The sequence below is a fragment of the Panthera tigris genome, chromosome A2, assembly GCF_018350195.1.
Source record: "Panthera tigris isolate Pti1 chromosome A2, P.tigris_Pti1_mat1.1, whole genome shotgun sequence".
Taxonomy (NCBI): domain Eukaryota; kingdom Metazoa; phylum Chordata; class Mammalia; order Carnivora; family Felidae; genus Panthera; species Panthera tigris.
Window position 1 is genome coordinate 51247478 of NC_056661.1, and position 14757 is coordinate 51262234.

The window sequence follows — 14757 nt, forward strand, 5'->3', positions numbered from 1 at the left end:
TTAAAAAATGATACCTCTGACCAATATGTACACTTGTTTTAAAATGCTAGGTAGATGGGTGCCTGGCTGGCTCAGTCAGAAGAGCGTGAGTCATGATCTTGATCTTGATCTTGGGGTCATGAGTTCAACCCCATGTTGGATATAGGAATTACTTAAATAAATAAGTAAACTTAAAAAAATAAAATGCTAGGTAGATTCTCTGGGGAAATCATGGAGTCTCCCTCAGGTCCTCATCTAAATAATTATGTGTAAAACAAACCTCTGTGTGACCTAATTTAAATATATTTAGATTTTAAATAAAGGTTAGTTTATTTTTAGTCCTTATCTGCTTGGATATTTTATATCATTTTATAGAATGGTTTTATGTTAATTGATTATAATCATTTAATATGATACTCCTATAAGACATCTCTGATCATTTTGCTATGCCAAAACAATTAATGTTGGGTAACTTGTATGTATCTTACAAAAATTCAGCCAGTCAGACGATGCATTCTAACAGGGTTATATGATGGGTATGCGTTGAGCGTTGTCTCTTCTCTTTTCCAGTCACCCCATACTATGTTCCTCCTCTTGCACACTTTGACTTGGAAACTTTAGATGTAACACCTATTACTGCTGCTGCTATTTCAGCAAAAATCAGAAAACAAGGAAAGATAGGTATGTTCTCTCCATCTTATCCTGTATATCCATAGGAGCCATAATGAATTAACCTAAGAGGTCATATGCACCGAGGCATCATTAACTGGAGAGATGATGTCATTGAATCTTTAATTGGCATGGTTATAAAATGAACTATAATACAGGGTTATGAGATTACCTCCTCTACCCCTAGATAGTCTTCAGCAAGTTGTTTTCTAAAGGCATGATATTTAGCAAACATGATTATTGATTACTTGAGTTACTTTTCTCTTCTTGAAACAAAAGGAGGAAGGAAACGGAAAGCAGATGGCAGCAAAACATCTTCCTCTGACACACTTTCAAAGGAGGATAGTTCAGAGTGTGTCCCTACACCATCTGATAGAAGCCAGCTGGAAAAGGTACTGGAATGATGGGTATCCATGAAGGTGTGTGACAACCCAGTAAGATTAACAAAAGACCAGCATTATTCTCTGCATTTTACAGAGAGAAATATTAGGGAAAGGAGAGGCAAACAAACTCTCCTAGGCTTTGGGGTGATCCAGTAGCAGAGTTAGGGTTAGACTTTAAGTCTTTATCACTACCACACAGTGTTTTCTAGTTATTTTCTTGAATGTGTCACTCCGTTTTTTATACCCCAGCAGTACTTTTAACTCCCTTTTGTGGCATTTATCAAATTCTGTTTTAGGATATGGTTTTAGATATACTGCTTTTAGCCTCTTCCCCACCCTGATCTGAGATTATCAGCTTCTCAATGAATTGAGATAACATGAAATGCTTAGGACAGTTTCTGATAGTTAATAAATAGTAGTTCTTTTTTCCTATAACTTTACCAATCACAGAGTAGGTTATATGTTTATGAAATTGCCTAAACCACATCGATTCCAATTATTTCTGTTTTTTCTGTTTATTGAGTATTTATTATGGATAGCTCCTATAATCTAAAAACCCAAGATTAGTAGTAGTATCTACATTTAATAGGTAAGGAAACTAAGACCCAGAGAGAGTAAGTGACTTGTCCAAATTCACACAGTTAATAAGTGATTGAGCAAGGATTTGAACGCAGACCTGTCTGGTGCCGAAGCTCATCATTTTCTGTACCATGCCATGACACCTTGGTTTGTCTAGTAGTTCATACCCAAGTAGAAACCAACAAAGGGTCTTAATAGGTGACCCCTATCCCAGTCTTAAATTAGGTGCTTTTGTCTTAGGAATATTTAGGGACTTTGGTGAAAGGAGAATGGTGATATGCTGAAAAAGTAATTTTTGCACAAAATGAATGCATAATTGCATTTTGAAGTCCTCATGAAAAATCAGGTTAATATAGAAGCTTTATTTATTCTGTTGGTTTGCTGCTACTTTTTCCCCAGGAGTTCAAAGGGAAGGAAGAAAAGCCATCAGTGTCACTACAGAATTACCGTTTTTTTTTCCGAGAACTGGACATTGAGGTCTTCTCTATCCTGCATTGTGGGCTTGTGACCAAGTTCATCTTTGATACTGAAATGCACACTGAAGTAAGTGACAGAGCTGAAATCCTAGAATTTAATCTTCTTTCAGAAAATTTCTCATCTCTACTCTTATTTTAATAAGAGTACTGTGCACTGAGAGAAGTTAGACTCTGGCTTCCAGAGGTTTTATATGTAGTGAAAGTAATTTCGAATAATCATCCTCATAATTTTTTTTAACGTAAACAATTTTATTTAATTTTTTAAAATGTTTATGTATTTTTGAAAGAGAGAGAGCATGAGTGGGGAAGGAGCAGAGAGAGGGCGGGAGACACAGAATCTGAAGCAGACTCCAGGCCCTGAGCTGTCTGCTCAAAGCCCGACGTGGGGCTCAAACTCATGAACCGTGAGATCATGACCTGAGCTGGTCGGACGCTTAACTGACTGAGCCACCCAGGCGCCCTGAGAGAATGAGACTCTTAAGCAGACTCTGTACTCAGTCCAGAGCTTAACACGGGGTTCAGTTCCACCACCCTGGGATCATGACCTAAGCTGAAATCAAGAGTTGGATGCTCAACCGACTGAGCCACTCAGGCACCTGTTTATTTATTTTTAAAGTAAACTCGGGGCGCCTGGGTGGCTCAGTTGGTTAAGCGTCCAACTTCGGCTCAGGTCATGATCTCACGGTTCATGAGTTCGAGCCCCGCGTCAGGCTCTGTGCTGACAACTCAGGACTTGGAGCCTGCTTCTGATTCTGTGCCTCCCTCCCCTGCTCACACTCTGTCTCTCTCTCAAAATAAATAAAGATTAAAAAAAAAATTTTTTTTAAATAAAAAATAAAAAAAATAAACTCTAGGCCCAATGTGGGGCTTGAACTCATGATCAGAGATCAAGAGTCACATGCTGTACCAACTGAGCCAGCCAGGCACCCCCTTCATCATCTAGATGTTTATAAATCTAAGTTTTTTACAATGTGTTAGGTAATTATGAAAAATCATGCCAAAGAGATGATCCTTATCCTAGGTTACAAATAATAAGCTTTTTAGATTATTCTTGGAGAGCAGCACTGTTCTGGTTTATAGAGGTTAATGCTGTTTTCACTCTTTCATGACATTTGTTCAGCCTCCATCAGAATGCTTATCAAGGTTTTTTTTGTGTTTGCCACTAATCTAGATGTTGGCAATTCAGTAGAGCATACAGCATAATGCTAGCCTTCAAATAGCTCACAATCTAATAAGGGAAGCACACATAGTTAGCAGTGTCTGCTATATTGATGGTCTGAACCAAGTACCAGTGAAACTCTGAGGAGAGAATGCTATTTATAGTGAAGTGGGAAGTAGAGGACATTTTCACGGAAAAGGTAACTTTTGATAAGGGATTTCACCAGAGTAGTTTCTCCAGGTTCAGAAAAAGAGGGGTTTAATTGGTTAAGTGTCTGACTCTTGGTTTTGGCTCAGGTCAGGAGTTAGGCTCTGCACTGACAGCACAGAGCTTGCTTGGGATTCTCTTTCTTCCTCTCTTTCTGCCCCTCCCCTGCTCACACTTATGTGCTCTCTTGCTGTCTCTCAAAATAAATAATAAAAACTTAAAAAGATAAAACAAGTAAAAAGAGGAATATCATGAAATTTTTTACCATAGGTTTTTAGAAAAATGTATACTCCTTTAAAGTAGAGATAGGATCACCCCTTCCCAACCCCAGTCTTTGTACATCAGCTTGGAGATTCTCCATAAAAGTATATTGAACGAATAGTTTGAAGTGAGACTGTATTTGGCTCATTCTGCTTCTGGTAGTGTAATACACTTATAGGGATCCTGTCCAGAGTTAGTAGTAGCAGAACATTAGCAGAAAGAAAATATGGAAGGAAGTAAACAGAGAAAAATGAAATTCCCTTGAATTAGTCATTTTTTGCCCCAGGTACTTAGGAAATGTACCTCGAGGCCACAACTGGAAGGATACACAGAGACATTTACTTCTAGAGAAAAAGTATGTCTTCTAAAACTGTGCTCGCTTGGATTCTTACTTTAATAATTTGAAATTTGTTTTACTTTGGGAATTCTTGACTTTATGATTTGTTGACAGAGTACAACAGCCATTTATATGAGGTAGGGAAATTTACCCCTTTTTTGGGAATGGTCAGATTCTTCACCCATTGGGAAGAGTAAACATGAAATGTGCTCCCCAGAAAAGATGGCTAGGACATGCTCGGAATTATCCTCTCTTTTCTCCTTATGACAGGCTACAGAAGTTGTGCAACTTCAGCCCCCTGAGCTACTTTTCTTGCTGGAAGATCTCTCCCAGAAGCTGGAGAATATGCTGATACCTTCTGTTGCCAGGAGAATCCCCTTCCTCAAGGTCCGTATAGGCAGAAGCACAGGCCCTGGCCTTAATGAATTTGGCAACAAGGAGATCTTAGTGAATAAGTTGTCACTTTCTCTGGCATTGTGTTTGGGTCATTGGGTACCATGACTGGCAGCCTCATTTCCAGACCATTCACCTTGATTTAGAAAGGAACTCTGAAACAAATCAAAAAAGTCACCTCAAACAAGATACATATTTCTAAATGCCTGGAGCATTCCTGAATCCTTTTCTTTACTTAGGTTTTGTTTTAAAAGCCTCCCAAACTAAGCCCGTGCCCAAGCCTTCAATGTAGTAGTTGGCTATCTAGAGAAACCCAGAACCTCACATGTGTATATAATGTACAGATGTGCACAAAGCATCTGATAAAGCAGTTGGGTGATGCAAACAACAAAACATGAAAGGTTTAGGTGTAAACATTTAAACTTAATATAGCCAGTTATTTGATTCATTTTTGTACCATTTACTATTTAATGGTCTTTTCAGCCTAAGTGATTTCTATTTTTATGTGAGCTTTATCTCAGTAATTATGGGTCTATTCTTTGCAAACAATTTGTATTCTACAAAAGCCAATGTAATTTGAAGATGGGACAAGATCTCTTTGTCCAAAAAGAGTTTTGGGCACATAACCACTTTCTTCTGTCCACTTCTACCTCGTGACGTAAGTCTGAGTAAACTCCTTAACAAATTCTTAGTTTCAGAGAAGCTATCCAGCAGTTTCTTCCCCAGTAACTCTGAATTTATTATAGAGTAAAGGACACCGAAATATTGGATTCTCACATCTCCATCAGAGATCTGCCCAACAAATTGTTCATAGTGTTGTTCAACTGCTGACTCCAATGTGTAACCATCTGGAGAACATTCACAACTATTTTCAGGTCAGCAGCCTATCTTATTATTATAGAAATTTAGAAATTACAAAGTGAACAAGAGATTTCATTTTTGGTTGAAAAATACTGAAGGAAAATGAGGGCAATTGCTGAAACAACTGTCCTAAAAACATTTTTCCCTTTTAGTGCTTATCTGCTGAGAATCAAAGTGTAGTTGATGGACCAGGAATGAAAGTTCAGGAGTACCACATAATGTCTTCATGCTATCAGAAGCTACTGCAGATTTTTCATGCTCTTTTTGCTTGGTGAGTAAGTGGCAGATACAGTAGGTGAAAATAATTAAGTATATACTTGCTTTTACTTGACAGTCACCAAGGCACTGAGGTAGAGAAAATAAGGGAAAGCGTCTGTAAGTCTTATATAAATATGGTACTTGTTCTCTTTGGAGTGTTTTTGTCTGTATCATTTCATTTGATCTTGTACCCTCTGTATCTTATGCGACCAGTGTTATAACTCATTTGAAAATTAGGTGGGGGTGTCTGGGTGGCACAGTTAGTTAAGCGACTGACTTCAGCTCAGGTCATGATGTCGTGGTCCGTGAGTTTGAGCCCCGTATCAGGCTCTGTGCTAACAGCTCAGAGCCTGGAGCCTGCTTTGGATACTGTGTCTCCCTCTGTCTCTCTCTCTGCTTCTCCCCTGCTTGTGTTCTCTTTCTGTCTCTCAAAAATAAATAAATGTTAAAAAATTAAAAAAAAAAAAGAAAAAATTAGGTGACTTGATATTGTAACAAATCTGGGCATCTGATTCTTAGCTAGGTTTGCTATGGCAGGTTTTCTGTAATGATGCTGGAGAGATTGTTAACTTAAGAAGTTGTTACTGGGGTGGGTGGAGGGGTGCACCTGGGTGGCTAAGTTGGTTAAGTGTCTAACTTTTGATTTCGGCTCAGGTCGTGATCTCACAGTTTGTGAGATTGAGCCCTGTGTTGGCACAAAGCCCACTTGGGATTCTCTGTCTCTGTCTCTCTCTCTCTCTGACCCTCCCTCTTGTGTGCTCATTCTCTCTCTCCCAAAATGAATAATGACATTAAAAAAAAAAGTTGTTACTGGGGCACCTAGCTGGGTCAGTTGGTGGAGCTTGCAACTCTTGATCTCAGGGCCATGAGTTGATCTCAGAATCCCACGTTGGGTGTAGAGATTACTTAAAAATAAAATCTTAAAAAGAAAAAAATTGTTGGGGCACCTGGGTGGTGTAGTCGGTTAAGCGTCTGACTCCTGATCTCAGCTCAGGTCATGATCTCATTGTTTGGGAGTTCAAGCCCCACATAAGAATCTGCACTGATGGCTTGGAGCCTGCTTGGGATTCTCTTTCCCCTTTTCTCTGCCCCTCCTCTGTGCAGGCCCACACATACACACACACACACACACACACACACACACACACACACACACTCTCTCTCTCTCTCTCTCTCTCTCTCTCTCTCTCTCTATCAAAATAAATAATAAATAAAACTTTAAAAATAAAGTTGTTACTAAACAACTTGTAGATAAATTCCAGGTTATATGTTAAAGAGCTGAATACATTTTGAGCTGGGGTATTTAGAGATACTTTGTGGAAGGAATGGGACTTCATGGGACCCTGAAGAATAGATGGCCTTTGGGAGGTAAAGGAATGGGCTGCAAGGCATGGCATGGATGAAAGTAGAAATGAAGAAGACACATCTCTTAATTGCTTTTGCTCCTCGGGGCTGGGCCCTGGCTCCTCTCTTCTCGTATAGAGGCTTTCTGGGCAGCCTCACCCAAGCTTAAATTTGTGCTGAAATTTATCTTCTGAGCTATAAGCATTTATATCCAACTGCCTACTCAATGCTTCCTTAGATGTGTCGATGACACCTCAGACACATCACATCCAAAATGAAATTTATCATCTTCACCACTGCTCCTTCGGCCTTGCCCAGCTATGTAGATGGCACCGCCAGTTGTCTGAACCAGAAACCAGAAGTTACTCTTTGTTCCTGTCTCTTCCACATTGGGTCACCAAATCCTGTTAGTTTTATCTTTTAAATAACATCTAAATAGCCATCTAGCTATCTGTTCCTCTCCTTCTGCACTGCTTTGAGACTCACATCATCTCTCACCTGGACTAGTTTCACAGTTGGTCTCTGCTTCCATTTGCCCTCGCTCAGTCCTTTTGTTCACACATCAGAGTGGTCTTTCCAGTGTAAACCCAACCTTATTCTATCCCAACTTTGGTTCTGGTTGTCCTTAGATTTTTCTTGAGTGCAAACACTTTTACCTTATTTCTAAGGCATCTTATTATCTGATTCCTGCTCTTCCACTCATTGTTTTACACTCTGCCCTCCAGCTATATGGAACTAATTTCAGCACCTTATATTACTTTCACCTGGAAGACTTCACGCATACTCATCCTTCTACAAGGATCCCTATCTTCCTTGATCACCAGTCTTTTCTAATTCATCTCTGAGATCTGGATTTATTTTTTATTTTTTATTTTTTATTTTTTTTTAGTTTTTTAAAAATATTTATTTATTTTTGAGACAGAGAGAGAGCATGAATGGGGGAGGGTCAGAGAGAGAGGGAGACACAGAATCTGAAACAGGCTCCAGGCTCTGAGCTGTCAGCACAGAGCCCGACGCGGGGCTCGAACTCATGGACCGCGAGATCATGACCTGAGCCAAAGTCGGACGCTTAACCGACTGAGCCACCCAGGCGCCCCTGAGATCTGGATTTAAACTTCATTTCCTCAGAACCGTCGTCTCAACCCCTAGGACAAGTAAGCCTCCTTCCTCCCTCTCTAACCCCTAATTTTTTCCTAATTCTCTGGTATTCTCAGGGCCCTGGCTGGCTCAGGCTGTGGAGCATGTGGCACTTGATCTCAGGGTCATGAGTTCAAGCCCCATATTGGGTGTAGAGGTTATAAATAAATAAACTTAAAAAAAATACTCTGGTATCCTCTTATGGTAAAATTTAGCACATTTTATTGTAATTGCTTGTTAATCTGTCTTCCTTGCTAGACCATGAGCTCCTTGGGAGCTGAAACCAATCATTATTATATCCTCAGTACTTAAGAACAGTGCCTGACAAAAGATTTGAACAGATGCTTCATCAAGGATATGTATGGGTGGCAAATAAGTAATGCAAAAATATTCAATAGTATTAGTTATTAAGGAATTCCAAGTTGGGGCTCCTGGGTGGCTCAGTCGGTTGAGCATCTGACTTTGGTTCAGGTCATGGTCTCGCAGTCTGTGAGTTTGAGCCCCTCATCAGGCTCCATGCTGACAGCTCAGAGCCTGGAGCCTGCTTCCGATTCTGTGTCTCCCTCTCTCTCTGCCCCTACCCTGCTCATGTTCTGTCTCTCTCTGTCAAAAATAAATAAACATTAAAAAAAAAAAAAAAAAAAAAGGAATTCCAAGTTAAAATTACAGCACAGCTGAATTAAAAAGACTTACAGTATTAGTGAGGACATGGGGTAACTAGAACTCTGACATGTTGCTGGTGGAAAAGTAAAATGGTGCACCCAATTTTGAAACAGTTTTGTAGTTCCTTAAAAAGTTAGATGTATGGGAATGCAAGCTGGTGCAGCCACTCTGGAAAACAGTATGGAGGTTCCTCAAAAAACTGAAAATAGAACTACCCTACAACCCAGCAGTTGTGCTATTAGGCATTTATCCAAGGGATACAGGTGTGCTGTTTCGAAGGGGCACATGCACCCCCATGTTTATAGCAGCACTGTCAACAATAGCCAAAGTATGGAAAGAGCCCAAATGTCCATCGATGGATGAATGGATAAAGAAGATGTGGTGTGTGTGTATATATATATATATACACACACACACACATACATACATACACAATGGAGTATTGCTTGGCAATCAAAAAGAATGAAATCTTGCCATTTGCAACTATGTGGATGAAACTGGAGGGTATTATGCTAAGTGAAATTAGTCAGAGAAAGACAATCATATGACTTCACTCATATGAGGACTTTAAGAGACAAAACAGATGAACATAAGGGAAGGGAAACAAAAATATAAAAACAGGGAGGGGGACAAAACAAGAGACTCATAAATATGGAAAACAAACAGGGTTACGGGAGGGGTTAGGGTGGGGGGGGAATGGGCTAAGTGGGTAAGGGGCACTTAGGAATCTACTCCTGAAATCATTATTGCACTATATGCTAATTTGGATGTAAATTTAAAAAAATAAAACAAGTTATATATATATATAAAAAAAAAAGATATACACCTACCACAAAACCCAGCCATTCTACTGCTAGGTATTTACTCAAGAGAAATGAAAGCATATGTCTAATCTACACGAAATCTTGTGTACAAATGTTTATAGCAACTTTATTTGTGATAGCCCCAAACTAGACACAAATGTGCACCAACTGGTAAATGGATAAACAAATTTTCATATGATGGAATACTACACACAACAACATAGATGAAAAAAAAAGAATTCTACTGAATAGAAAGCAAGACATAAGAGTATATAACATTTGATTCCATTTATATAGAACTCTAAGGAAAAGCATATAATCTTGTAGTGACAGAAACAGATCAATGGTTGCCTATTGCCGGGTGGGGGGATGGAGTGAAGGATGGATTTCAAAGGAATATAAGTAAACTCCTGGGGGTAATGGATATGTTTCCCCCCCTCCTTTTTTTTAAGAGACGACGTGAGTTGGGGAAGGGGCAGAGAGAGAATCTCAAGCAGGTTCTACGCTCAGCATGGAGCCTAATACAGGCCTCGATCCCATAATCCTGGGATCACGACCTGAGCCAAATTCAAGAGTCGGACGCTCAACCGACTGAGCCACCCAGGTGCCCTGTTCATTATTTTCATTGTAGTGTTGGTTTCATGGGTTTATATATGTCACCTGAGCAAACTGATCAACATTTTACATACATGCAGTTTATCGGATGTCAGGTCTATCTCAATAAGCTGTTACCCCCCCAAAACTTGACCTATGATAGGCCCTCAGAATACATTTGTTGCAAGACAGAAGGACTACCACTGGTGATGTGGAGATGTTCCTAGAGGAGTAGAAGATCTAGGGGTTCAGATCGTGCTGGGTCTTAAAGGTCAGAAGAATTTGAATGCTGTACAGAGAAGCAATTTTGGTTTTATGATCAGAGCAAGGATATAATGAAATCACTGTTTTAGAAAAATCCTTTTGGCAGCAGTGTGCAAGACAGATTGGAAAGGGATGCAGAAAGATCAATCAAAAGGTGTTTGATCTACATATGTGATGATAAGGGCCTGCTTTAGAGGGTGGCCTAGGCTTGGGAAGGAAGGGACAGTAGGAGATAATCTGAAGATAGAATTGTCAAGACTTCTAGAAGAAGGAGTAATTGTTTTTGTTTTTGTTTTTTGATAAAGAGGGCACAGGTGAGTGAGGGGCAGAGAGAGAGAGAATCCCAGGAGAGGCGGGGGAGGGAGGGAGGGAGAGAAAGAAAAGAAAAGAAAAGAAAAGAAAAGAAAAGAAAAGAAAAGAAAAGAAAGAAAGAAGGAAAGAAAAGTGGGAGAGAAAGAGAGAGAGAGAGAGAGGAAGGAAGGAAGGAAGGAAGGAAGAAAGGAAGGAAGGAAGGAAGGAAGGAAGGAAGGAAGGAAAGAAAGAAAGAAAGAAAGAAAAGCAGGGCTCACCCAAAGTGGCATTCGTGATTTTACCTAAAGTGTGTGGCTCATGTTCACCCAAAGCAGGGCTTGAGCTCACTCAAACCGTGATATTATGACCTGAGCCAAAGTCAGATACTTAATGACTGAGCCATCCAGGCGCCCCAAGGAGTAAGTTTTTTATTGAGCACTTCTGTGGATTTGATACTGATTTAACAGTTGACCAAGTTATTCCTGGTTTTTCTGGGGAGGAAGGGTGAGACTTTCTCTAAAGTGTAAGGTATGAAGGAGAGCTTTTTTTTTTTTTTTTTTTTTTTTTTTCTTTTGAAAATGAAGGGGGCACCTGGGTGGCTCAGTCTCCAACTTCTGTTCAGGTCATGATGTTGCATTTTGTGGGTTTGAGCCCAGCGTCGAGCTCTGTGCTGACAGGTGAGAGCCGGGAGCCTACTTCAGATTCTGTGTCTCCCTTTCTCTCTTCCCCTCCCCTGCTCATGCTGTGTCTCTCTTTCAAAAATAATTACTAAAAAAAGTTTTTAAAAAGAAAAAAACCTAGGAGGACTGTTGGGTCCTTAAGGCAAGACTGTTTTAGGTGCACTTTAATTTGTAATATGAGGTTCAGAGCTGTGACTGAATTGGTCACCTGGGTACTTTCAGTGCTCTAGTTCTCCATTTTCTCCATTAACTTGTTGATGGTATAGCCTGGAAGCCAGGATTCTCAAATGCTGTCCAAACAATCTTCCTAAAACTAAGCTCAACCGTCTTACCTTGACTTTCCCTTAGGAATGGATTTTTTCAGCCTCATTGTGTTCATTTACTGTACTCAGCCCTTGAGGTCCTTACTAACCGACTGAAGCAAGGAGAACCTGACCAGGCCTTGGAGGAATTGCTCAGGTGGGTCAGACTACATATTACGGAGTGTTGTCCCAAGAAACTCCTAGAACAAGATTAGCAATATTTTTTGGAAACCACTTGGGTGTCTCCCAGTAGTCGTGAGAGAAATCGGTGTTTTCAGCTGCTTTTCCTCAGTTATATGAACTTCGTCACGTACGTATTCAGATAAACCCTGAAACATTAGAAACTGTTGAACAGTCCTACTAAATCTTTGTGCATCCTTCATCCCCAAAGTTTGCCTTTTCAGGTAATGATCTTGAAAACACTAGTAATCTGTAGTGAACTCTTGATTATCCAGGAACCTACTCTGTCTTTTAGTACGGTAGGGTAGTTAGGTAGCAGTAGTTACCACTGATCTTCTCTCCATCTTGGAAGAAGAGAAGCCTAGGCTGAGGGCAGGCAGTGGAGGAAGGAGGTGAGGAGATCTAAGAAGCATGGCTCCCAGCATCCTATCCCAGCTTCTCCCCGAGTAATTTGGTGTTTCTCTAACCTACTCTATGCTGTCTTTGGGTCTGCAGTCATTATTTATCATCCCTATCAGGCAAGACCTTACTTTGTTTTAAATATAGTGCTTTTAAATTTGTTTGACTTCCTTTCCATAGTCAATCAGAGAGTTGACTGTAGTTTTATTTCAACTACAATTTTGAATTAATTTGAATTAATTGTGACTACAATTTTGAATTAATTTGAATTAATTGTGACTCTCTATCTCCCATTATTTCAGTACAATGAAAACTGACCATATATGGCACGCTTATTTAAAAGCTCTGCTTTCTCTGCCTTATAATTTCCTTTCTCTTGTCCCTATAAATGTAGAATTTAAGCCTTATTCTCATTGTGTTGCCCTAGGCCTTAAAGAGCAAATAATTTGTCCAGGGTTGCTCATACAAGCATGGCATAGACTCCTATTTGGGTCTCTGGTGTATGTGACTCTTCAAGGCCAGCATTCCATCCACTGGGCTCTGTTCTGCCCTGGCTTTCTTCATACAAGGTTACAGTTCCCTATCAGGGTCCTGAAAGGTGATGGCCACAAAAGCACCTGAAAATGATTAGACCATTAAATACATAAGTGGACTTGAACAACTCATGAATTTAGACATATCTGTAATATTTGTGGTATCTTTTTTGTTTTGTTGTCTCCTTTACAGCCAGAGCTTCAATTACTTGCAGAATTTCTCTCACAGCATTCCCAGTTTCCAGTGTGCTCTTTATCTCATCAGACTTTTGATGGTCATTTTGGAGAAATCTACAGCTACTAAGAACAAAGAAAAAATTGGTGATGGACTCAGCTCATTTTTTTTTTTTTTCCACAAATAGGATTAATAATTCAAGTTTGTAAACTTAGTGCTTCTTAGGAACTTGTACGTTTTACATGTAAATCCCCCCCATAACTGTGGGTGTGCCCTCTTGCTATATCAAGGAACTATGATTGATCTCTGCTGACATTGCTTAGTCTGATTGGGTTAGTTCAGTTGGCTAGGTAATTTTCTGTTTGCCTTCTGTTTATTCATGTCTTTTTTTTTGGTAAATCATCTGAGATATTTGACAAAAAGAGATACAAACTACAAGGTAAATAAAATGGGTGGGAGAAGGAGAACAAATCAAGATTAAGTTTAAAGAAAAGCTGAGCCCCATTCCTAATCTTTATCTTTGGTCATAGCTCTTAGAATGCAGCTCATTGATTTATACATCCTAATTGGCAGTACAGACAGAACACCAGAAGAAAATGCAAAACAAACCTTTTATTACTTCCTGTTAATTTCAAGGGGAGCGTTTGGTGTGAATCTGAGGTTGCCATGGCTTATTGGTCTGCCCAGGAGGAATAAGATTGGTTTTCCTACTGCTCAGCAGTGTGTGTCTATTCAGTTTATGTTTGTGTGTGTCAGGACAGGGTAAGAGGGCGGAATGTGTTGAGTCTTAGGTTTATTTCTGGTAGAAGGACCACTGGAGCAGGAACCCATGGCAGCTTTTTTCAAATTGTCTGTTAGACTAGGAACTTCATAGTAAATATAAAAAAAAAAATAATAATCCTTTTGGGGTGCCTGTGTGTCTCAGTTGGTTAAGTGTATGACTTTGGCTCAGGTCATGATCTCACAGTTCATGAATTCGAGCCCCACATGGGTCTCTCTGCTGTCAGCATAGAGTCCCGTTCTGATCCTCTATCCCCCTCCCTCTCTGCTGCTCCCCCTGCTCACAATCTTTCTCTCTCTCTCTCTCTCTCTCTCTCTCTCTCTCTCTTTCTCTCTCTCTCTCTCTCTCTCTCTCTCTCTCAAAAGTAAAGTAAATAATAATAATCCTTTTGATCATTAATCACCCCCCAAAAGACTGGAAAACAAGAGTTTGGTCAATTTTCCATGCGTGAAATGCGTTTGTCTTGTTTCTCCAACAGCTTCATTAGCCAAACAGTTCCTCTGTCGGGTATGGCCAAGTGGGGAGAAAGAGAAGAGCAGCATCTCTACTGAGCAGCTCCATACTTTGCTCAGGTGAGAGCCTCGGTTTCTTTACATGAGCCAAATAGTCCATTTTGTCACTGTTGGGATCTCTTGCCTGGTCAAAGACTGAGGAATTACTGTGGTTAGGGGGAACTTGGAAACCATGAAGTAGGTTTGAAATTAACAAAAAGTTGGATAATTGTATCATACAGCTGAAACTAATGTGACATGATATGTTGATTATACTTGAAAAATAAAATAATTAACAATTTGGAATATGTAGATTGTAAGATCCTCTAGTTCTGTTTTATATTGTCAGCTAGTTCCTTATTATTAAATTATAGAGGAGAAAAGGGAGGAGTCTGTAGTTGTATTGTGCCTTGTTAACCAGAGTTTTGTAATTTTTTTTTAAGTTTATTTATTTATTTTGAGAGAGAGAAAGAGTGCATGAGTAGGGGAGAGGCAGAGAGAATCCCAAGCAGACTCTACACTGTCAACAGGGAGCTGGATGCGGAGCTCAATCTCACA

The 14757-nt window shown here is 39.8% G+C and overlaps 1 protein-coding gene across 2 annotated transcripts in view; it reads left to right on the forward strand.

Moving 5' to 3' along the window:
• Positions 1–14757, forward strand: part of FANCD2 (FA complementation group D2) — a 63279-nt gene that overhangs the window by 37478 nt on the left and 11044 nt on the right. For both annotated transcript variants that reach the window (XM_007075477.3, XM_042979500.1), the window contains 9 exons: positions 550–660; positions 928–1040; positions 2010–2153; positions 4321–4437; positions 5190–5318; positions 5457–5575; positions 11687–11797; positions 12946–13073; positions 14187–14280. In XM_007075477.3, coding sequence (XP_007075539.2) covers positions 550–660; positions 928–1040; positions 2010–2153; positions 4321–4437; positions 5190–5318; positions 5457–5575; positions 11687–11797; positions 12946–13073; positions 14187–14280 — 1066 coding nt within the window. The remainder of the gene's footprint in view (positions 1–549; positions 661–927; positions 1041–2009; positions 2154–4320; positions 4438–5189; positions 5319–5456; positions 5576–11686; positions 11798–12945; positions 13074–14186; positions 14281–14757) is intronic.